The sequence below is a fragment of the Medicago sativa genome, chromosome 7, assembly GCF_051527215.1.
Source record: "Medicago sativa cultivar Bolivia chromosome 7, Bolivia_mono, whole genome shotgun sequence".
Lineage (NCBI taxonomy): Eukaryota > Viridiplantae > Streptophyta > Magnoliopsida > Fabales > Fabaceae > Medicago > Medicago sativa.
The window spans coordinates 61551117-61575124 of NC_140755.1; the positions used below are offsets into that span (position 1 = coordinate 61551117).

Here is a 24008-nt window from a genome sequence, read left to right on the forward strand (position 1 = left end):
TTTCCAAAGTCAATCACCTAATCAAACATTCTCCCATTTTCTTTTATAAAGTTTGTGATGCATTTTTCCATGGTTGTTTAGAAAGAGCTCTCGTGTCAACACAATAACAACTACTAGTCTACTAGTATAATAAAATAATTAAGGTTGTTGATAACCATCACTTGAATCACGATCCAGGGAGATTTCCTAGAAAATTATTAGGATTGTAAAGAAAAACTTTATAATATTTTTTAACTAAAGTTAGATAGTGGGGAAGTACTATGCTCTTTGTTCATGGAATTGAAACACGTTGCTTTAGTTTTTGTTTTTTATCTAGTCGTTGGATTTCTGTTTGGACATGAATGATGAATCACGTTTTTCTTTGTCAAAACTTAAACATCGATGCTGAATTCGTCAAGGAAAAAAATATTTGGTAATAATATTTTAAATAAGTGTGCAAATTTATTTTAAAAATATTAATAAAAGTTTAGGGGATTTTTTTTAATATGTAATTTATATATAGTATCTGTGTATCGTGATCTTGTTTCTGTTCTAGTGAGCTTAACTTTGATTGGAACAATGGCTAAAATATGTAAGGTCCAGTGTTCAAACCCCGGCCACTACCAAAAAAAAAAAAAATCTCCGTTTCAATTATAATTTTTTTATCCACAATATCAAATATGAGTCATTTTTTACAAGAGATCCGAGTTCACTTCCGTTGGTTCGACGCTAATATTGATATAAATGGGTGATATACACAAAATTTTATAAATTAGTACAAAAAAAAAAAGGATGGAAAAAATAGTAGGAGTATATATTGCTGACAGAAATGCATATGCAAAGAAAAAACATGTTTATATTTTGATTGTGCTTTGTTGTTTCATATAGTAAATTGGTTGGAGACCACTCAGTCTCAGACCAGACAGAAACAAGTGTGTATTTTTTTTATTTTTTTTTTAGAGAGGGACAGACATGTGTTATCAACCAAATTTTCCTATAATTAGAAAACCATCAACACAACAAAATTTACATACTCTTCTCTCTTTCTCTCTCTCAAATCCTACTTTTGACTATTTCATCTTTCCCTCTAATACCCTTTTCTTTTGTGGTTTTTTCATTAGCACAAAATTAACCTAATTAAACAAAATTCTGTGCACAATCTTTTTCATTGATGTCATCAGAAAAAGAAGGTACAGATGAATCATCAAAATGGATTCTTGAAAGCATTGAGATCGTTCCTAATGTGGAAGTTCCTAAAAAGGATGAAGAAAATGAAAGCAAGGTTATAAAAGCTTCTGATAATGAAGCATTTTCTAATATTGATAATTTGAGGAGCAGGAATAATAATAATAATAATAATATCAATAATGGAAGCAAAATGCGAAGAATGGAATCAGGTGCTGCAAGAGGGCTTAAGGGTTTACGGTTTCTCGATAGAACGGTTACAGGTAAAGAAGCTGATGCATGGAAGTCAATTGAGAAACGTTTTACGCAACATGCAGTTGATGGAATGCTATCAAAAGACAAATTTGGACAATGCGTTGGTAACATTATTTATGATTTTTTTTCTTCTTGTTTTTGCTTTTTGTTTTTAATGATTTTAGTGGTTTGTTGTAAGTTTGAGAGTTATGAATGTTGAAAACAATGTTGTATATAGGTATGGGAGCAGATTCAAAGGATTTTGCTGGGGAACTATATGAGGCACTGGCAAGGAGAAGGAATATATGTGCAGAAAATGGAATTACTTTGAATCAAGTTAGGGTTTTTTGGGAGGATATGACTAATAAAGATCTTGAATCAAGACTTCAAGTGTTCTTTGACATGTAAGGTCTATAAACATAGAAAACTTTATGTATATACCTTTCGCATGTTAATAACTTTAGATAGGAAAAACCTGCTTGGGTTGGGCTGATGGTATTGACTTGGGACCTAAGAGGATGCTTCTCCTTAAAGTCTCATGTTCGATTATCCCCGGTGCCAGTTTGACTCGGCTAATTTAGCTTATTAAAAAAAACAAAAAAACAAAAAACTTTAGCTAGGCAACTGTTGGTATATTAGTTGTTATTATGTTACTATTTTCTCCTTCGTTCGGAGTTGAGCTCTGGCCCGTTTAACTCCTACGTTTTTAACCTTTAGCTCGAACTAGTTGAGCTACCTTCTTTTGCATGTTAAATGAATGATTTCGTATTGAGTCGAGTTATATAAATGAACTAAAGTCATTTTCAGGTGTGACAAGAATGGAGATGGTAGGTTATCCGAAGAGGAGGTTAAGGAGGTGAGTATTGAGACTATGTAAATTCTTTTTATACCTATTTTGTTTCCTAGGAAGTACTGACCCAGAACGGACATGACACTGACTCAGACATCGGTAATAATTTGAAAAATTGAAATGATTGTATGTAATTGCAAGTGTCAATGTCGTATTGGTATTTGACACCATCATGTGTCTGATATTTGGACATGCTTTTAATAAATATTGTCGAGTGTTGGTGCTACGTACAATTCTGTGAAATAGAATTCTAACTGTTTTTGTGTAAAAGGTTATAGTGTTGAGTGCTTCTGCGAATAGATTGGGAAATCTTAAACAACATGCTGATAATTATGCTTCTTTGATCATGGAAGAGCTTGATCCAGATCATAATGGATATATAGAGGTAATTAGAATTAGAAGCCGATTAAATTGTAACTACATATATCTTCTGTTCAGAATTTTGTTTAAATTTACGTCTCTTGAAAACAGATGTGGCAGCTTGAAACTCTATTAAGGGAAATGGTTAGTGCAGAAGATGGCAAACCAAAACTTGGTACAAGAACACAAACTTTAACCAGAGCTATGATACCATGCAAGTATCGAACTCCTATTAGAAAATGGATCACAAAAACCGCAGAATTTGTAAACGAAAAGTGGAAAAAAATATGGATTATCGTTCTCTGGTTAGCCATAAACTTGGTACTTTTCGTTTGGAAATTTCTCCAATACAAAGAAAGAGCAGCATATGAAGTAATGGGGTCATGTCTCTGTTTTGCAAAGGGTTCTGCCGAGACTCTCAAATTCAACATGGCTCTAATTGTCCTTACAATGTGTAGAAGAACACTTACAAAGTTACGAGGAACATTTCTTAGTCAAATCATTCCTTTTGATGACAACATAAACTTTCATAAGATCATCGCAGTTGGCGTAGTTATAGGAACTTTAATCCATGTAGGAGTGCATGTATCTTGTGATTTTCCAAGAATAGTTTCTTGTCCGACCGAAAAATTTATGGCGATACTTGGATCCGGTTTTGATTATAAGCAGCCCAGTTACTTGACCCTTGTTACAAGTCCTCCTGGTATAACTGGAATTTTCATGGTCTTGATTATGGCTTTTACTTTCACTTTGGCAACTCATTACTTTAGAAAAAGCGTCGTCACGTTACCTTCGCCGTTGCATCATTTGGCCGGATTCAATTCCTTTTGGTATGCTCATCATTTGCTTATTCTGGTGTATATACTCCTAATCATACATGGATACTTTCTATTTCTCACAAAGGATTGGCATAAGAAGACGGTACTTGTCATTCGCTTAACATTTTAAATTATTCAAATTACCAAGATTTCAGTACAGATTCAGATTTAAATTATTCTCTCTAAATGCAGACTTGGATGTACCTTGTAGTTCCACTTGTACTCTATGGTATTGAGAGAGTTCATCCATTTTATAAGAGTAAAGATCACCGCGTGAATGTCATTAAGGTGTGTGTGTGTGTGTGTGTGTCAACAAATTCTTCTCGAAATTTTATTTAGGCTGAAACAGGAAATTAATATTACTAGTTGAAAATTTCAGGCAATAATATACACAGGAAATGTTCTAGCACTATACATGACCAGGCCACAAGGATTCAAGTATCAAAGTGGAATGTATCTTTTTGTCAAGTGTCCAGATATATCTAGTTTTGAATGGTAATTATGATCTCATTGGATGATATTTTGAGCACAAAAGTTAATTTTTCGGCAAAATTACTTTTACTTACGGCAATCGAATTTACTCTTTTTTACAGGCATCCTTTCTCCATCACCTCTGCACCTGGAGATGATTACTTGAGTGTTCATATAAGAACCTTAGGAGACTGGACTACAGAGCTTAGAAACATATTTGCAAAGGTGATGTTTATGTATGAATTGAGAACTCAAAACTATATGTTCAGTTAGGTATGAAGCACGGATACGGACACAGACACCGGACAGCACGGACACTAACACGTCAACATTGCTAATAATTTGAGAAAATTACATAATTCAGTGTAATTACAAGTGTCGGTGTCGGGCACGACACATGTCCGACACCAGGACACGCCTAATCCGAGGAGTGTCCGTGCTTCATAGTCAGTTAGTCAAGGTTTATCAGAAATAGGATTGAATATGTTTTTAGAATTACGGATGTTTCAAGCTTCATCACTATAAAAAATTGAACCACGATTTTTGGTCCCTGCTTTTTATCCCTACCAATGCTTTTAGTCTGTACAGAGGACTAAGAAACGTATCCATTATTTTTAAAAGGCTTGACTAAAAACACCCGTTTTTATAAAAAGGTAGGAGACTAAAAACATATTTAACCTTAGAAATATGATAATTGTTGAACATCTAGTTGCGTACAATATGCTAAGACTTAAACATGCAGGCTTGTGAACCTCAAAGTGCAATCCCAAGGGGAAGCCTTATAAGGATGGAAACTAGAGCATACTCAAAATCAAGTATTGACAATTCAAAACCAAGGTGAATAAAAACTCTTGGTACTTATTTTTCCATAATGTTATGATGTACTTATATTATTTTACTCTTTCTAGTATTAGATATCCAAAGATCCTCATCAAAGGACCCTATGGAGCACCAGCACAAAGCTATAAGCATTATGATGTACTCTTGCTCATTGGTCTAGGAATTGGGGCCACACCAATGATAAGTATTTTGAAAGATATCTTGAACCAAATGAAGATGGCAAGTCCTCAACACGTAAGTGACAACGAGCCGATTTGACCAACACTTTAGATTGAAGGCCTGTATGGCGGCACGATACTAACATATGCGGTTACATTAAATAACATTATTATTCTCAAATTATTACCGGTGTCTATATGTCAGTGTTGGGTCTTTTTCACATATGTATCAATACTTCATATCTTCTCCAAAAGTATCTAAAGAATTAGTTTCTCGATTTTTTAGATGATCTCTCATTAGGTTCCACATAAACATAAACCGTAAATGAAGAACGAAAGATCTCATAAACTAAAAGTTAATCTAAATTAGGCCAAAATTAACAAAGTTTTATATACTTTGTGTAGGTGTATATTTATAGTTTATGCATAAGTACTAATTCTTAGAGTTAACATAACAGGAAAGGTCTGAGAGGGACTCCTTCAGTAGCAATAGCTCCGACGAAGATAGAAAAGGTCCTGAAAGAGCATATTTTTATTGGGTAACAAGGGAGCAAGCTTCATTTGAATGGTTCAAAGGTGTCATGGATGATATTGCAGAACATGATAGTGATGTAAGATTAAGTTCCAAACTTTTTGCTTTTTTACCTTAATGTAACACAATTTTAGAAGTTTTTAACATGTTTCAACGATGCAGGGTGTTATAGAAATGCATAACTATTTGACTAGTGTCTATGAGGAAGGTGATGCAAGATCTGCACTTATTGCCATGATTCAGAGGCTGCAACATGCTAAAAATGGAGTTGATGTAGTTTCAGAAAGCCGGGTATATTTATTTAGTTCTCATTTTGTGTTAACATTTTTTCATAATACAACCAAAGATTAAGCTTTTATCATATGATGTTATACCATATGCAGATAAGAACACATTTTGCAAGACCAAACTGGAAAAAGGTCTTCTCTCAGTTAGCTACGACACACGAAAGTTCTCGAATAGGTATGCATAATTGTGATGCTTTGTGAAACTTTTAAACCCTAAGTGATTTAAGAAAATGTTTTCTGTTATTACTTTAAATTACAAATCGGTCACTTTATTTCCGTCATTTTCTGTTTTCAAATGTTTGTATGGAAACACTACAAATTTTGTATCTTTGTTATGGTTTTAAATTCTGGCCACGGTTGTTACGCTGAAAATCTTTATATTACGGAAAAATGTGGACGATGCAGTTGAAATTGTGGTTGCGATGCCATTACAGACACCTCAAAATCCTTAATATTGAGGCCACAATTTCAATTACAATCCGCAACTTAAAACCATGATTGTTTCCTGTTCATTTTTTTTTTTGTCAAAGATCCTGGTAGCTAGAAATTCACATTTTTTTTTAAGATGAATAAGTGAGGTGTCTGGGCTTCAAACCCTGAACCCTGCATATATCGTGCATTGTCCCTACCAGATTGTTTTCTATTCAAATCTTTGAAAATCACAATAAAAGCAACGTGACCGATGATTTTACTAAAAATCAAAACCAAAAACATTTTCTCATATAAAAAAAGAGTCTATTTGAGGAATAAAATAAAAATTCAAAAAAAGAAATGAAAAATTTATCTTGCTATTTACTTGATTCAGGTGTATTTTACTGTGGAAGTCCTACTCTTACACAAACATTGAAGAGCCTTTGTCAAGAGTTTAGCCTAAACACATCTACCCGCTTTCAGTTTCATAAAGAGAACTTCTAATGGAAACAATCCAGAATTATCTGTGGTCAACTTTTTCCATCAAGTAACATGGATTGTATACTAGTTTTTAAACCTATAGATTAGTGATTTTGTAATAATGGTTTACTAATTTTGAGTGTGCAGCAAGATTTCTTAGAGTACTAATTTTGTAATATATAATGATTTTGTAATAGTGTTGTTAATTTTTTTTTTCCTTTCACCTTTGTGATTTTGTAATAATGGTTTGCTAATTTTGAGTATGCCTTTCTAATTCTCTTACATTTGATCTTATCCATACTTTCAAACATTGAGAAAATGTCCAATTCAGAAATAGGTGGGAGGTTCTTACCTTCTTATTCTAAAATCTACAAAACTTACCTTTTTATTTGCATTTATTTTAATTTTATTATATTTTTTTTTATGCTTTCATTACAACTAGTTTTCAATTCATACCATGCTAAGAATCTTTTTGTTTTAACATTAGGGACTTAGAATGTTCCTTCTTTTGTATGTATGAATAGAAGGAAACTAGGCAAACATGTGATGAATCTTCACTAAATTTGAGGAAATAGCATGCTGTGTTACATTTTCAAGCAGTAGCTTAGTTAGTATGGAATCAATTGCCAATTCTTTATGTTGGTATTAGTTGTTGTTGCTTTTTCAACTCATTTGATTCAAAATCTTGTTATCCTCCTTTTGGTTTTGTAAGTTATACAATCATGTGTATCTTATCTTTCTTTGTGTTGGTATAATTAGGTGTAACTTAGTTAGAAAAATAATGTAAATACTTTGTCTGGCTGGTTATATATAAATCTTATTTTCTTATTTCGATGTTTTTATTCCTTTTCAATGTGCAATCTGAAATTGATCATTGGATTTAAAGAGGGATAGACATAGACTTCTTATTTAAGGGACATGGAATAGAGGCATGTGCAAGGTTGTCAAAATTGAGACTTTACTTCAGGTCAAAAGGAAATAGCAAAATCGAGACTCGTAAAATCGCAATCAAAATCGAAGGATTTTACTCAAGGACTTTTGTAGAATCGATATAGGAAATTGTAAAATCGCAATCAAAATCGATGGATTTTACCAAAAAAATAATAATACTAAATATATGTTATAAATGGTATATAGTCATAAATGACTTAGTTTATAAGAAATCGTAAAATCGCAATCAAAATCGTAGGATTTTGTCTTTAGTTACCATGGGTAACTAAATCATTTTAGGTTAAGGTTCTAACATGAACCTCTATTATGTTTGTTGGATAATTTATTTAATTTAAAGTCATTATTCATTATTTTTCGAATGCTATTTAATTTTACTGTCGTGCGTAGGATTTGTCTCTGAAACATAACCCTGATATATAGGCACTTAGGGAGGTGACATACCTAATACTGGTGTATACATGTCTTAATCAAGAAATAACTAATCTAATTAGGGAAACAAGTGACTTCATGACTTAAATCAGCCCAGTAACTTCATTCTCCTCGAACTCTTGTAAGGTAGACACTTATAGTGTTGCACGTTTGTAGAACTACTGAGAGGGAGAGTGTTATATGTTCTTCTAAGATTCAATAGGTGAGGAAACCCTTAGGATACTTTGAATTTAGGACCCCTATTATCCGTCATTGTTTCAAATACCTATGAGAAAGTAAGAACCTACATGTAAACACTGAAAGCCCTAAACACTGAAACCCGTAGGAACTCCAGTGTAATGGTTGCAACTGACAACTAGAGGGGAATGAACTCATATCTCTGAGAGAGTAAGACCCCACGTGTACCTACCCGTGTGATCAGCAGGTGCAACTCGACAGCTGATAGGCAGTCAAACCCCGTGAACTCATCACTTGAATAGGAAACTTTAAAAGCTGAATAAGACTTGACTGTAACGCAATTCCAACAAATATATATAGGGGATTCAAAGAATTATAACCGCCGCTAACATTCTGCAATCAGAACAGGTAAACTCTGCTCTATTGCAAACAGGTTAACTTTGCAAAACTCTAAACCCTTATCTCTTTTATTTTATTTTGTTCCCAAATGAATCGTTTGGTTGAAACGACAATCCACGTGAATATGATATTTTACTTATCACTTTATTACTTGGTAAACGATTTTGTACACTTGCCTAATTCGACCATCAGAGTGTCTGCATGTACACAACCCCCGTCGTTTGATGCTTACAAACGCCCATAACCACCGCACCGGATGTCATCAATCTTATATATATATATATATATATATATATATATATAGGGGGCATATCACATGAGAATGAATATTTTATGTGAGAATTAAGAATAAATTACAGCCATCAGATTTAAAGCAAAGGCTGAGATTAAAACACAACTTAATGAGTCATGTGCCAATCATGTGACCCTTCTCTCACTCAACTTTCATCATTCATACGTTTTTTTTTTCCATCACGCGTATCAGTGATTCTTCTTCTCCCTTTCTAGGTTGCGGTTCCATCTTTCATTCCTTCATCTACCTTCCTTATGCTTCGTTCCAGTTTCCATCTCCCTCTTTGTTTCCCTTCTTATTCTTCTTTTGGATTGCAATCTAATATCTTGAATAATTTTTGGGATTTAGGGATTCTGTGTTGAATATCTTTTTTTCATCAATTTCAATCTAATTTCTCCTAATTACATGACTTCTTATGGGGATTTAAGGAATACGATTTTTTTCTATTCAATTTCAATATGCATACGATGAGTTCATCTGCAATCAATTAGGGTTTGAAAACGGAGAAAAATTAGGTCAAATCTGGAAAAGTAAAAGGCTAAAATCCAAAAATATTAGAATCCCCAAATAAATGTTTAGATCTAAATAAATAGATGGAATTGGGTTTCCATATTTTCCAATCGTTAATGATGTTTATGAGAAATCAAATAACAGGAAGAAAAAGCAGTTGAAGCAACGTAGAAGTGAGAAGCATGAAAGGAGTTAGTGTGAGGGAGAAGGGTCACATGATTGGCACATGACTCATTAAGTTCTGTATTAATCTCAGCACTTGCTTTAAATCTGATGGCTATAATTTATTCTTATCATTGTCACTTAAGATATCATTCTCATGTGATATGCCCTATATATATATATATTTATGTGGAAGTGTTTTAGCAAAGCTACATCTTAGGGTGTATTTAATCACTTTTTAGTTATTTAAAAAATAAGTGGGTGTATCCTAGCAAATGCCTATAGGATTTGCTAGAACACACCCACTTGTTTTTGTTAGAATGTGTGTTATAGCAGCATACACCTTAAGGTGTATTTATTAACTTTTTAGTTATAACTTGCTAAAACACTCTCACATAAAAACTAGTGGGTGTGTTCTAGCAAACCCCATATATATATATATATATATATATATATATATATATATATATATATATATATATATATATATACATGTATAGATTATCATTTATAAAAACTAATATATTTTAGTAAAAAAATTATTAAATAAATATTCAGATACTATACAAAATCATTGTAATTTTGACCATGAAATGAAAAAGAACACAATTGTAATAATAAGAATAATAACTTATAATACAAATTAAGTATATTGATTAAAATTTAGACAAAAAAAAAATATACGTTGAATACCATTAATGCATTTTTATTTTTCAATGGTCTCTTTTTTCTGTTGAATATTTTCAAAGGTTTTTATTGTTTTTCCTTATTCTCTCTCAAATAAATAATATATAATGAACATGCATATTAATCATGCTTCTCACACAATACAAAGTACAAACTATAATTTCACATCCTATACAATGGCTTTTTCGATTTATCAATCGTTTCTTTTCTTGATTTTGTGCATTGCTTTGGTTCTTCCTTCAGGTAACATGAAAATTCCTACTGAGTTTCATTTTCAATATAAAGTTTACTATCTCAAATCTGAAAATAATATGACTTTTTCTACATGTATTCCTAGTCTAATGAATCAAAGATTTTAAAAGAAATTTTTTTAAGTAGTTTGATGGGTATGACTCATAACATTTATCATATGAATTTACCATTTTTAGAAATTTGTAACATAAAATGTTAGCTAGATCAAAGTTCAAAAATAATTTGCTTTGGTGATTATGAAATTCCTGTCAAATGTGTAAAAAACTATGACATAGCAAAATTTATTTTATTGAACATCTAGATATCACAATTTAACTTCTTTTGTTGGCTGCAGGATTGGCAATTGGGTCAGTTCCAGATTTCCAGTGCATAGCGCCATGCAAGAATCTCCCAGAACAATGCTCTATATTTTGTAACACCAGGGGTTTTAAAAAAGGTGGCAAGTGTCAAGTTCGAGCAAATGAAAATAAGTGTTGTTGTTTTCCAAATCCTCCTGAATTACGATAGAATTTTGAGTTCGAAAGAATATTGTGTAAAATCATTGAATTTTGTTGATGATTTTATTCAAGTAATAATAAACGAAATTAAATTAGAATAAAATTAATATGTTGGATGTATTGATTCTTTGCATTAAAATAAATGTGCTCTTCTATTTTTCAACCATTTTTCTTTTCCATTGATTCTACTAAATGTTGAGAGTTAATAATATTGTTAAATGAATGCTTTAGTAGTTAATACATCGAAGTAAGATCATCCACATTAGAACTCTCCAATTGGACACTTGAATAAGTCTCGCGTTGGATCTCTCAAACCCAAAAAAACATAATATAAGTTGGTTCATAAACAAAAACAAATAAGAAAAACAAGCATACAATTATAAATATTCCCCTTTAATTTACACTCATTTGACTAATTTACACTTACTTTGATCAAAATTTACAAAAGTATCTTTGATTTCATAATAACTTCAAATAGTAAGAAATGATTTTTTAAATAAAAAATTGGATGTTAATTTACACTTTAATACTTTTTTTTTTAATCTTCTATGTACTTTAATTAACATTGTTTTCATCTAATAAACTTATGGGTATCTATAAACTATAGATAGTAGATTTTGAAAATTTATGCAAGAGTTCAGTAATTTAGTTCCCAATGAAATTTTTTTACGAAATTTTAAATTTGGAACTTTTTTTTTAAGGAAAATTTGGAACTTAGTGGCAGGATTGAAATACACGGGTTTATACATATTGTGAAAAGGTCTATTCTAGCTATTTCCTTTGGCTTTTCCCTCAAAAAAAAAAAAGCTATTTCCTTTGGCTCGATGTAATTAATCAATGTAACCGATGTGTATTACTATTAGAATAGAATTTAGGCTAATATGCAAATCGTATATGTAATTTGACGTGTTTTTGGTTTTCGTCCCTATTTTTTTTTTTCTAAAACAACTCCGGTAAGTTAATAACTTTTTGTTTTTCGTCCCTTCCATCAAACTTTGTTAAAAAAACGTCTTGTTGGCTAACGGCGTTTGATGTGGTGGGTGCTGACTAAGCGTGTTTAGTCAAGTCAGCACCCGCCACGTCACACATCGTTAGCCTGCAAAGCGTTTTTGTAACAGAGTTTGACGTAAGGGACGAAAAACAAAAAGTTATCAACTTTTATGGGTTGTTTAATAAAAAAAAAGATATAGGGACAAAAAACACACCAAATTACAGAAACTTTTTGCATATTTAAACCTAGAATTTACTAAAGTATTATTATTATGCAAAATAAATACATTACTATGACAACTAACTAAACTAGATCCCTTAAAAAAAAAAGATGACAAAATACATCTTGCAACTTATCTAGCAATGATACTCTATATTTTAACAAGGAATTACTTGTCTCAATTAAGTGATAAAAACCAATTCTTAAGTGCTTATGATGTGCCTATTTGATCTTCTGATCTATAATCTGAAGTGCTTCTGATGTCTAATATGAAGTTCTTTTTTATTGAAGAATTTTGCTAATAAGATTGACATGGATCAGCTTCTGATCTCATTTTTTCTCGATCAATCTTATTCTTTAATTTTGTAGTTCCCGTTAGATGCTTATGATCTATTTCTGAAGTGCTTTTCTAAAGTCATTCTTCGCACTTGGTGTTATTAAGATTCATGTTTATTGGAAACATGTGCATTTGTAATATAATGTTCTATAAAACACTTAAAAAAAAAACTTTTTTTTTGCCAAATCGAAAGCAATGGAAAACATCAGGAGGAGACAAAACATCTCAATTAGGTTTGCACCTCAAGATCACCTCCATCCTCTGCCAACATGCTCATAAAATTTTATTAAAAAATGGGAAAATCATACAAGCGGAGGGACCAGACCTGAACCCGCAAAAAGAAAACAGGAAAACAAAATAATACCCAAGACCTAAGGAAAACGGTAATTGGAAAGCCCCACCCGGTCTCTATAAAAATCCTGGCTAATAAAAGCTGGTAAAACATCCCACGAGAAAATACTTGTGACATCATGCCAATGATTAGTCAACTTATCTGCACAACTGTTTCCCTCACGATAAATACGGCTTCTGCTCACCATAGAAATTTTGTTGATGTTGTTACTGTCACATGGAAGGCGCCAACATTGCCTTATGTGAAGGTAAACACAGATAGTTATGTTATTGGTGAGTCAGCTGCGTGTGGTGGTATTTTTTGTGATTATAGAGGCTCATTCCTGGATTGTTTTGCTTGTAAATTGGATGGTTGGACAATCTTTGAAGCGGAGCTCTATGACTTTGTGTTCGCTCTTGATTATGCAATCATGCATCATTGGAAGTATCTTTGGGCCGAGAGGGATTCTCAGAGTGCTCTGATGGTTTTTTTGGAACTCTTCTCTGGTTCCTTTTGCATTGCGCAATCGGTGGCATAAATGTATGGACGCTGGTATATTGATCCTTTCTTCGCCGAGAATCAAAAGCTATAGGTTAGCACTTCAGAAGATAAATTAACTGACAAAGCATCAGAAGAAAGAATTTTTGCTTTGGCTCCATGAAGAGAGAAAATTTCCAAGTTGTAACGGAGTGCATTACGCACCAACCAAATAGTGTGAACTCTATGAATGATAACAGCATAAAACATGTCACGCATATGAGAGCTACACACACGAGGCACCACCGAAAGCAAAGTAAGCATAGAAGCTCTATCAAAAGTGCACTGCATCTGAGCTTCCAACCAAGACCGAATGGCAACCGCAAAAGGACAATGGAGGAAAATATGATTATAAGATTCAGCCAAGGCATATCAAAGGATACAAATGGAAACCACCACACAACCACATGCTTGAAGATTATCATCAGTGGGGAGCTACCCATGCATGGGGCGCCTTAAAAAACTTGTTAGATCACAATTCACAACACATATCGTAATCATATTGATCTCTTTAGTTTAATAAAGTTTGTTTTCATTAAAATATCGAATTAACCTGTTCAGTGATAAAGTTCACGTCACGGGATCTCAATATTTGTATCTTTCTATTAATTTCACAAACCAACAATAACAAAATTTGTTAGCTTTTAATCACATAATCGACGCAGCAAAAGAAAATCATTACTTTCAAAGTCACTTAACCATGAAAAAAGACTATGCAGCAGCTTATTTTCTTTTGTACCTCACTTCATTTTGTTGTTTCCTTTGATTTTCAATTCAGGTTTGTTCTCTCTATCATTCTATGTTTCAATCCTTTGATTTTGATTCCTTTCACTTCAGTTTGTTCTCTTAAAAGTTATAATTTGATTTAGTTCAATGTTGGTATGAAATTACTCCACGTTGCTTGAACCTTGGAAATAAAAAATTGAGGAAATCTGAATCCTTGATTTTTCTATGTTGTTTGATTCAATTTTGCTGATTCAATTTTATTCTATTTTTATGTTGTTTGATTCAATGCTTTTTTTCTATGTTTGATTCAATTTAAGCTTTCAACAACTTTAGAACAAAGTGAGTTGTACTGATTAGAAGTTAGAACACAGCTCCTATTTTTCTATTTTTCAATGTAAATTATTGCTTTCAGCAACTTTAGAAGTTAGAACACAGTGGCTTATTATGTACTGATTGTTACCTTCTTTTGTTTTGTGTTGTTTCTAATGTGTTTTTTCTGATTACTTGCTTAAGTCATTGTTCCTATTCACCCTTTCTAGTTTGATTTTGTTATTTGTAATTGATGTGTGAATTGTGCATTTTGTAGGAGTAATACAATGGTCAAACATAAGAAACTTGAAGCAATTTTCAAAAGAAGTTCCTGGGGAAGATACAAATTGTATAGCTTCAACATCAAATCTTGAAAATAACCCTTGTGGTGCGATTGTTTTTTCTATTCTGCACGTGGCAAGCATCGTAGGCTGGTTTTGATCCTCTAAGTTCAGGATAGGTTATCTCTCAGAACCACCGCAACGGTCGTCATCATTCTTATCAGGTACAATAAAATATTATATATTTTGTATAACACCAATTTTTTTTAATGTTTGCCTAAAAATATATATATATATATATATATATATATATATATATATATATATATAGATTATCATTTATAAAATTCAATATACTTATTAAAAAATATTAAATAAATATTCATATACTAAACAAAAACATTGTAATTTTGACCATAAAATAAAAAATAATACAATTGTAATAGTAAGAATAATAATTTATGATACAAATTAAGCATATTGATTAAAATTTATACAAAAAAAATTATATATGTTGAATACCTTTAATGCATTTTTATTTTTCAATGGTCTCTTTTTTCTGTTGAATTTTTTCAAAGGTCTTTATTGTTTTTCCTTAATCTCTCTCATATAGATAATATATAATGAACATGCATATTAATCATGCTTCTCACACAACACAAACTATAATTTCACATCCTATTGCCTATATATATACAATGGCTTTTCCGTTTTATCAATCGTTTCTTTTCTTGATTTTGTGCATTGCTTTGGTTCTTCCTTCAGGTAACATGAAAATTCCTACTGAGTTTCATTTTCAATATAAAATTTACTATCTCAAATCTGAAAAATAATATGACTTTTTCTACATGTATTCCTAGTCTAATGAATCAAAGATTTAAAAAAAATAAAATTAAGTAGTTTGATGGGTATGGCTCATAACAATTACAATATGAATTTACCATTTTAAGAAATTTGTAACATAAAATGTTAGCTAGATCAAAATTCAAAAATAATTTGCTTTGGTGATTATGAAATTCCTGTCAAATGCGTAAAAAACTATGACATAGCAAAAAAAATTTATTGAACATCTAGATATCACAATTTAACTTCTTTTGTTGGCTGCAGGATTGGCAATTGGGCCAGTTCAAAAAGTCCAGTGCGTAGCGTCATGCGGGAAATTATACCCTATACCCATACGTTTATACCTTCACCCCAACAAATCATCAATAATTCCAAAATTGCCCTCTATATCATTTAATTTTTTACACCCATATTCTTCATCCTATCTTCAACATTCATAAGTTCAACATGAGTTCACCCCCACATAAAATTGCATTCACTCAAGTTTCCAGTTTTTTTTTGTTGAGATTTTGGAAAACTCATATGCATTCTTCCGGTGTGTTGATTTTACCGGAAAACTTCAACAACGATTTATTTACGTTGATTTGATTTGGAATCTTACTTTGAAAACTTGTTTAAGTTGAATTGATCATTGATTTTTATGTCGGAAAAAAAAATACTGAATTGATTCGTATGTTTTATACTGGGAACATCACAACACAAATACACTTTAATAAAACATCATCTTCGGTTGTATCAACAAATCTATTTTACCTATTTAGACTAAATTTAATGATATGAAGTTCCAGAAAAAAAAAATTATAATATGAATTGATAAAGTTATCACGTCACATGATTGAAATCAAACTTAATTCAAATCATTTAAGTCTAACAATATTTTATACTTCAGTAAAAAACAATAGAATTCTTGACCAAAAAAAAATGAATTTTTCTACATACGCTTTCTGGCAATAGAATTCGGAAATTGATACTTGTGTTTTCCGAAAAAGTAACACACTTGAAATGGCCTTTAAAACTTTTGTGGCTTTTAAAAATCAATTAAACTGAAAATGTTTTAACCAATTTTCCAGAATTGGAGTGTGAACGGGTATGTTCAAAATAGTTTTCCGGGAAATATGTATTGCCATGGTTTGTGGGGGTGAACTCATCTTGGACTCAGGAATGTTGAAAATAGGGTGAAGAATATGAGTGTAAAAATTAAACAACAAGGAGGGCAATTTTGGAATTATCAACGATTTGTTGGGGTGAAGGAATAAACATATGGGTATAGGGTATAATTTCCCGTCATGCGTGCTTCTCCCAAAACAATGCCCTATGTTTTGTAAAACCAGGGGGTTATAAAAGAGGTGGCGAGTGTCAAGTTCGAGCAAATCTAAATTTGTGTTGTTGTTTTCTAAATCCTCCTGAATTACGATAGAGTTTTGAGTTTAAAAGAATATTGTGTAAAATCATTGAATTTTGTTGATGATTTTATTAAAGTAATAATAAACGAAGTTAAATTAGAATAAATTCAATATGTTGGATGTATTGGTTCTTTGCATTAAAATAAACGTGTTCTTCTATTTTTCAACCATTTTTCTTTTCCATTGAGAGTTAATATTGTTAAATGTGAAACACTCCTACTAGAAAATTTCCTAGGATATCTAGCATGAGTGTTAAACTCGGTATCGGGTACATTAAAATTACAATAAATAAAAACTCTCTGAACAAAACATAGAATTTCTCACCTGTTAACTCAGAAATAGTACCATTGACGTGTACTTTATATGGTCCAGCTACTTCTGCTTCTTTGTCAAGAACCATCCTGTCGTATAATAACTTGTATATCTGAAATAAATAAAAGGGATTGGGGTGAGACAAGATGTCTCAGTGAGTTCCATCTATCCTAGGTCGTAGGCAATCTCGGGGAACCTAGGATCGCCATCTGTTACTAAACTTAACCCATTTCGGGTTTATACAATTTCATTATGCATAACTGAGCAATCAGGGATAACAAAAATCGCTGTCAGAAATATTATTTTGATTATACAATAAATATAGTCATACTCATAACTTTAACAAACATATCTGGGTATGTCACTGATTCTTTTCTAATATCAACTAGTCTCGGCTAACTAAGCCAGAGTTCCATAACTAAATTTCCTCATTTCCAACTATTGGCAAAATTTCCATGGAATATTTCTTCGTGGCTAATTCATTCTACACATAACTCTCATATTAATACGTGTATTTATGTTGGAGGGTCCTTAGAATTTTTCCTTGGTTCCATAACTTTATTTTTTGTTTTATTTCAAATATTATTCGAATAATTCTTGACTTTAAATTTTATATCATTGATTATACATTTCATTCGTTACTATGAGCCGTACCTCATAGGCTACATTATCTCTCGTTGTAGCAAACGGATTACTATGACCCGTACGTCATAGGCTACATTATCTCTCGTTGTAGCAAACGGTTTACTATGACCCGTACGTCATAGGCTACATTATCTCTCGTTGTAGCAAACGGTTTACTATGACCCGTACGTCATAGGCTACATTATCTCTCGTTGTAGCAAACGGATTACTATGACCCGTACGTCATAGGCTACATTATCTCTCGTTGTAGCAAACGGTTTACTATGACCCGTACGTCATAGGCTACATTATCTCTCGTTGTAGCAAACGGATTTTTCATATTTTCTTTTATTATTATTTTTTTCTTTCTTTCTTTTCTTTGAGCATGTTACTCATTTCAATTTTTCTTCTCATTTCCATTTCTTTGCGATTTTCAATAATTCACTGTGAGCATATTACTCACAAGCTGCATTTCAAATTTTCTTTCAAATCATTTCTATAATTTTATACATCAATTGTCTTGATAGAATTTCCCTCCAACATTTATACTAGCATAAACATACTTATTAACATAAAAGATATTTTAGATTACACTAATAAGAATATATAATTCATAAATAATCATTCTACTATCTCATATTTATTCCGTTTCAAATGTACCATTCATAAGGCATAACAGTCAAACTATAACTATGTCAATTTATTCTAATAACTCATAATCACACATTAGCAATTTAATGGTATAATTTACTACCCAAAGGTGGGTTTTCTAACTAAAGGAACTCACCAATACATCTTTGGCCACTTCAATCAGCTCAAGCATCAACAAAGGTCATGCCATGCTCCATAAGCACTTTTTTTCAAAACATCTTATCCATAGCTTATTGTTCTGCTTTCGGCTTTTTAACTCAAACATCAACTTATCCATAATCTCATCACTTCTGCCATTGCTTCAATTTCACAGAATCACTTTCCTGACAGATTTCCCAAAACGGCTTATTTGCAGCTTATGACTTATGAACGTTCCAATTTCGACTCAAACTTCAATCCAAACTCTTACTAAGTCTATCAAGAAATAAATATTCAATTCTGGAGCGATTCCACCAACTTAACTTCGCAATTCAACTTATTCCGCAAAATTATGTCAAAACCCGTAAGTGACTTTCAGCAGGATTTTCCAAAGTTCAAACGTGTTTTCTGAGTTCATTTTTAATCCAAATCATGTGAAATTTATGTCTAAACTGAAGGGAATTGAAAGGAGAATCCAAAACTGCAATAATAATTCAATTCCAAACTACACAGCAAAAGATACGGATCAAAAACCAGAACATGTCCCAACAACTTAGCAATTCATACCTCAGTCTTTGATTCTTGGTTCTAACTTGGCTTTTGCTTCTTCAACATGCATAGCTACACTTCTATCACGCAGGAAGAAATCCCCATTTGAAGCTTCTAAGTACCAAATCAAAACACCAAAGATCAACAAGCTTACATGTACATGACTTAACACCATCATTTGTTCCTTGTGAACCCACAACAGCACCCTCAAGCTCAAAGCTCACAAGCAGCTCAAACAATCTGAATTGAATAGGAAACATGGAATTTGGGGATAAAGGTATGATTCAGCTGATGGAGGGAGAAGAGGGAATCCATGGCTTGCTTGTGTCATGTACTTGTTCTAGTGATCAATTACATGTGTTTTCATGTGGATTTTAGTGAGGATTGAGTGGAAGAAGCAATGGAGGGAGGGAAGGATGATTTGGCCGAGAGAGAGGGAGAAGAGGTGAAGGGAAAATGTTTTGGAATGTTTTAGAAGCTTGGAGAAAGTGGGAGAAAAATAACCCAATTTCTAAAAAAAATCTTATGTCCCAAATTACCAAATTGCCCTTCAAGGGAAAAGACACAATTATCCTCCGCTAATTCGTAACCACTTAATTTCTCATGTCCGTTGGAATAGTAATACGAGAAACTTACCAAATATCGTCGATTTTCTCAATAAATAATTAATCCTTTGAAAATTATTTTCGTTCTGACATGTACTGATACGACAATTTATTTAAAATTACGCGGGATATTACAATCTACCCCCCTTAAAGAAATTTCGTCCTCGAAATTTAAGAATTTACTTGTTAATAAGCACAAATAATTTCTCCAACTTTCAACTTTAGATTCCAACATACGTCTGATACAAACTGATTTTTTTTTTCTTTCTTACTGACTAATTTAAACTGTATAGGTACCAGCCACTACGCTTCCGCTGCGCCACTCTGATTTATTTCTTCACACCTTACATCATACTCCTTATACTGCGTCTTCTATTAAAGTTTCATTCATCTCTCAGACATTTGTTCTAACTGTCATATACTAGTCTGAGTTGATCAGGCTCAGCCAGACATGACATTTGGAATAAATATCTGAAACCCAATAGTCACACTACATATTATTGAATTCTAATGACCCAAGGCACGATCTGAATCGACCTGCTCTGATACCAAATTGAAACACTCCTACTAGAAAATTTCCTAGGATATCTAGCATGAGTGTTAAACTCGGTATCGGGTACATTAAAATTACAATAAATAAAAACTCTCTGAACAAAACATAGAATTTCTCACCTGTTAACTCAGAAATAGTACCATTGACGTGTACTTTATATGGTCCAGCTACTTCTGCTTCTTTGTCAAGAACCATCCTGTCGTATAATAACGTGTATATCTGAAATAAATAAAAGGGATTGGGGTGAGACAAGATGTCTCAGTGAGTTCCATCTATCCTAGGTCGTAGGCAATCTCGGGGAACCTAGGATCGCCATCTGTTACTAAACTTAACCCATTTCGGGTTTATACAATTTCATTATGCATAACTGAGCAATCAGGGATAACAAAAATCGCTGTCAGAAATATTATTTTGATTATACAATAAATATAGTCATACTCATAACTTTAACAAACATATCTGGGTATGTCACTGATTCTTTTCTAATATCAACTAGTCTCGGCTAACTAAGCCAGAGTTCCATAACTAAATTTCCTCATTTCCAACTATTGGCAAAATTTCCATGGAATATTTCTTCGTGGCTAATTCATTCTACACATAACTCTCATATTAATACGTGTATTTATGTTGGAGGGTCCTTAGAATTTTTCCTTGGTTCCATAACTTTATTTTTTGTTTTATTTCAAATATTATTCGAATAATTCTTGACTTTAAATTTTATATCATTGATTATACATTTCATTCGTTACTATGAGCCGTACCTCATAGGCTACATTATCTCTCGTTGTAGCAAACGGATTACTATGACCCGTACGTCATAGGCTACATTATCTCTCGTTGTAGCAAACGGTTTACTATGACCCGTACGTCATAGGCTACATTATCTCTCGTTGTAGCAAACGGATTACTATGACCCGTACGTCATAGGCTACATTATCTCTCGTTGTAGCAAACGGTTTACTATGACCCGTACGTCATAGGCTACATTATCTCTCGTTGTAGCAAACGGATTTTTCATATTTTCTTTTATTATTATTTTTTTCTTTCTTTCTTTTCTTTGAGCATGTTACTCATTTCAATTTTTCTTCTCATTTCCATTTCTTTGCGATTTTCAATAATTCACTGTGAGCATATTACTCACAAGCTGCATTTCAAATTTTCTTTCAAATCATTTCTATAATTTTATACATCAATTGTCTTGATAGAATTTCCCTCCAACATTTATACTAGCATAAACATACTTATTAACATAAAAGATATTTTAGATTACACTAATAAGAATATATAATTCATAAATAATCATTCTACTATCTCATATTTATTCCGTTTCAAATGTACCATTCATAAGGCATAACAGTCAAACTATAACTATGTCAATTTATTCTAATAACTCATAATCACACATTAGCAATTTAATGGTATAATTTACTACCCAAAGGTGGGTTTTCTAACTAAAGGAACTCACCAATACATCTTTGGCCACTTCAATCAGCTCAAGCATCAACAAAGGTCATGCCATGCTCCATAAGCACTTTTTTTCAAAACATCTTATCCATAGCTCATTGTTCTGCTTTCGGCTTTTTAACTCAAACATCAACTTATCCATAATCTCATCACTTCTGCCATTGCTTCAATTTCACAGAATCACTTTCCTGACAGATTTCCCAAAACGGCTTATTTGCAGCTTATGACTTATGAACGTTCCAATTTCGACTCAAACTTCAATCCAAACTCTTACTAAGTCTATCAAGAAATAAATATTCAATTCTGGAGCGATTCCACCAACTTAACTTCGCAATTCAACTTATTCCGCAAAATTATGTCAAAACCCGTAAGTGACTTTCAGCAGGATTTTCCAAAGTTCAAACGTGTTTTCTGAGTTCATTTTTAATCCAAATCATGTGAAATTTATGTCTAAACTGAAGGGAATTGAAAGGAGAATCCAAAACTGCAATAATAATTCAATTCCAAACTACACAGCAAAAGATACGGATCAAAAACCAGAACATGTCCCAACAACTTAGCAATTCATACCTCAGTCTTTGATTCTTGGTTCTAACTTGGCTTTTGCTTCTTCAACATGCATAGCTACACTTCTATCACGCAGGAAGAAATCCCCATTTGAAGCTTCTAAGTACCAAATCAAAACACCAAAGATCAACAAGCTTACATGTACATGACTTAACACCATCATTTGTTCCTTGTGAACCCACAACAGCACCCTCAAGCTCAAAGCTCACAAGCAGCTCAAACAATCTGAATTGAATAGGAAACATGGAATTTGGGGATAAAGGTATGATTCAGCTGATGGAGGGAGAAGAGGGAATCCATGGCTTGCTTGTGTCATGTACTTGTTCTAGTGATCAATTACATGTGTTTTCATGTGGATTTTAGTGAGGATTGAGTGGAAGAAGCAATGGAGGGAGGGAAGGATGATTTGGCCGAGAGAGAGGGAGAAGAGGTGAAGGGAAAATGTTTTGGAATGTTTTAGAAGCTTGGAGAAAGTGGGAGAAAAATAACCCAATTTCTAAAAAAAATCTTATGTCCCAAATTACCAAATTGCCCTTCAAGGGAAAAGACACAATTATCCTCCGCTAATTCGTAACCACTTAACTTCTCATGTCCGTTGGAATAGTAATACGAGAAACTTACCAAATATCGTCGATTTTCTCAATAAATAATTAATCCTTTGAAAATTATTTTCGTTCTGACATGTACTGATACGACAATTTATTTAAAATTACGCGGGATATTACAAAATGAATGCTTTAGTAGTTTTTTTTTTTTGAAGAAGCTAAAATGGAATTTATTAAAATCACAATAAATCTTCACCAGCACAAGGAACGTTAGAATAGGAGTCGTAAAATAGCAACATACAAAGGAAAACAAAAGTTCTAACCAAACCCTCACCCAACATACATAAAAAAAAAAAAAAAAAAACTTCAACCAACGTCACAAGCTGCCACAAAAACAACTTCCACTACCTACATTCCGCTGCTCGCACACAACCCCCAAACAACAACGTCAAGAACCAACACAACAACCAACAACCTCTGAAAAACAATCGGTAACTATAACAATTGAAACAACAACAACCACCTTCGCCACAACAACAATTCATGTCACCTTAATGAATTCACCTTTGCAACAACAACAACAACCCGCGCAACAACAAAATTCACTTTCACAACAGCAACACCATCGATCCCCATCGACAAACCACCAGATAACAGAGTAGTCGAACGGATGAGAAGGTTCTAATCGAACCCACCCGTTGAAGACCCATCGACACCTCCTCACACCACAAAAAATGTGGCCTACATCACCACCATCACCTCCTCCAAGCCAATAGGAGAAATGGCAGCGCAACCAGAACCAGCTAAAACAACCCAAAATCAAATCACCCAAATCAAGCCACAAGCCAAGACGATAAAAAAAACCCAAACCGACACGAGTAAGCGGAAGTAGATATGGACTCATATTTGCAGTCACCACCAGCAAACAACACCACAACCAAAACCTCACCATATTCCATTTGATACTCAAAGGAATGAGATTTTAGCTACAAAACAATCAAACACTCAACAAAATCACACCACTACCAACAAAATTGTGACATAAATCACCACCACCTAATT

At 32.7% G+C, this 24008-nt stretch overlaps 2 protein-coding genes and 2 long non-coding RNA genes across 6 annotated transcripts; 3 read left to right on the forward strand and 1 right to left on the reverse strand.

The window, feature by feature from the left end:
• The first annotated feature begins 1007 nt into the window (after nt 1–1007).
• On the forward strand, nt 1008–6887 carry LOC146907406 (putative respiratory burst oxidase homolog protein J). 2 transcript variants are annotated; one of them, XM_085722650.1, is made up of 14 exons: nt 1008–1523; nt 1637–1802; nt 2206–2254; nt 2520–2633; nt 2720–3529; nt 3619–3714; nt 3806–3921; nt 4020–4122; nt 4640–4734; nt 4806–4971; nt 5354–5506; nt 5590–5718; nt 5811–5889; nt 6520–6887. In XM_085722650.1, exons 1-14 carry the CDS (start codon nt 1151–1153, stop codon nt 6627–6629), a joined length of 2559 nt encoding a protein of 852 aa, XP_085578776.1. In that variant the 5' UTR covers nt 1008–1150; the 3' UTR covers nt 6630–6887. The 2 variants fall into 2 exon arrangements, with proteins under 2 accessions (XP_085578776.1, XP_085578777.1); XM_085722651.1 differs by having other exon boundaries at nt 4812–4971.
• Nucleotides 6888–10355: 3468 nt separating this feature from the next.
• LOC146907407 (uncharacterized) lies at nt 10356–11124 on the forward strand. Its single transcript, XR_015017714.1, has 2 exons — nt 10356–10455; nt 10799–11124. It is a non-coding gene; the product is annotated as an uncharacterized LOC146907407 (long non-coding RNA).
• Nucleotides 11125–12978: 1854 nt separating this feature from the next.
• On the forward strand, nt 12979–13377 carry LOC146907408 (uncharacterized). Its single transcript, XM_085729096.1, has one exon. The coding sequence runs from the start codon at nt 12979–12981 to the stop codon at nt 13375–13377; it is 399 nt and encodes a 132-aa protein (XP_085585222.1).
• Nucleotides 13378–17787: 4410 nt separating this feature from the next.
• LOC146907409 (uncharacterized) lies at nt 17788–22976 on the reverse strand. Of its 2 annotated transcripts, XR_015017713.1 has the most exons (3): nt 21836–22967; nt 20490–20589; nt 17788–20228 (listed from the first exon to the last, which is right to left on the reverse strand). It is a non-coding gene; the product is annotated as an uncharacterized LOC146907409 (long non-coding RNA). The 2 variants fall into 2 exon arrangements; XR_015017712.1 differs by having other exon boundaries at nt 17788–20589; nt 21836–22976.
• Between the last annotated feature and the right edge of the window lie 1032 nt (nt 22977–24008).

Excerpts from the sequence above, each read along its gene's own strand:
- LOC146907408 (XM_085729096.1), top strand. The coding sequence starts at position 12,979 with ATGCCAATGATTAGTCAACTTATCTGCACAACTGTTTCCCTCACGATA.
- LOC146907406 (XM_085722650.1), top strand. The coding sequence starts at position 1,151 with ATGTCATCAGAAAAAGAAGGTACAGATGAATCATCAAAATGGATTCTT. Across the intron at positions 2,634-2,719 it reads ATCATAATGGATATATAGAG|ATGTGGCAGCTTGAAACTCT; the intron begins GTAATTAGAATT and ends TCTTGAAAACAG. Across the intron at positions 3,530-3,618 it reads AGGATTGGCATAAGAAGACG|ACTTGGATGTACCTTGTAGT; the intron begins GTACTTGTCATT and ends CTCTAAATGCAG.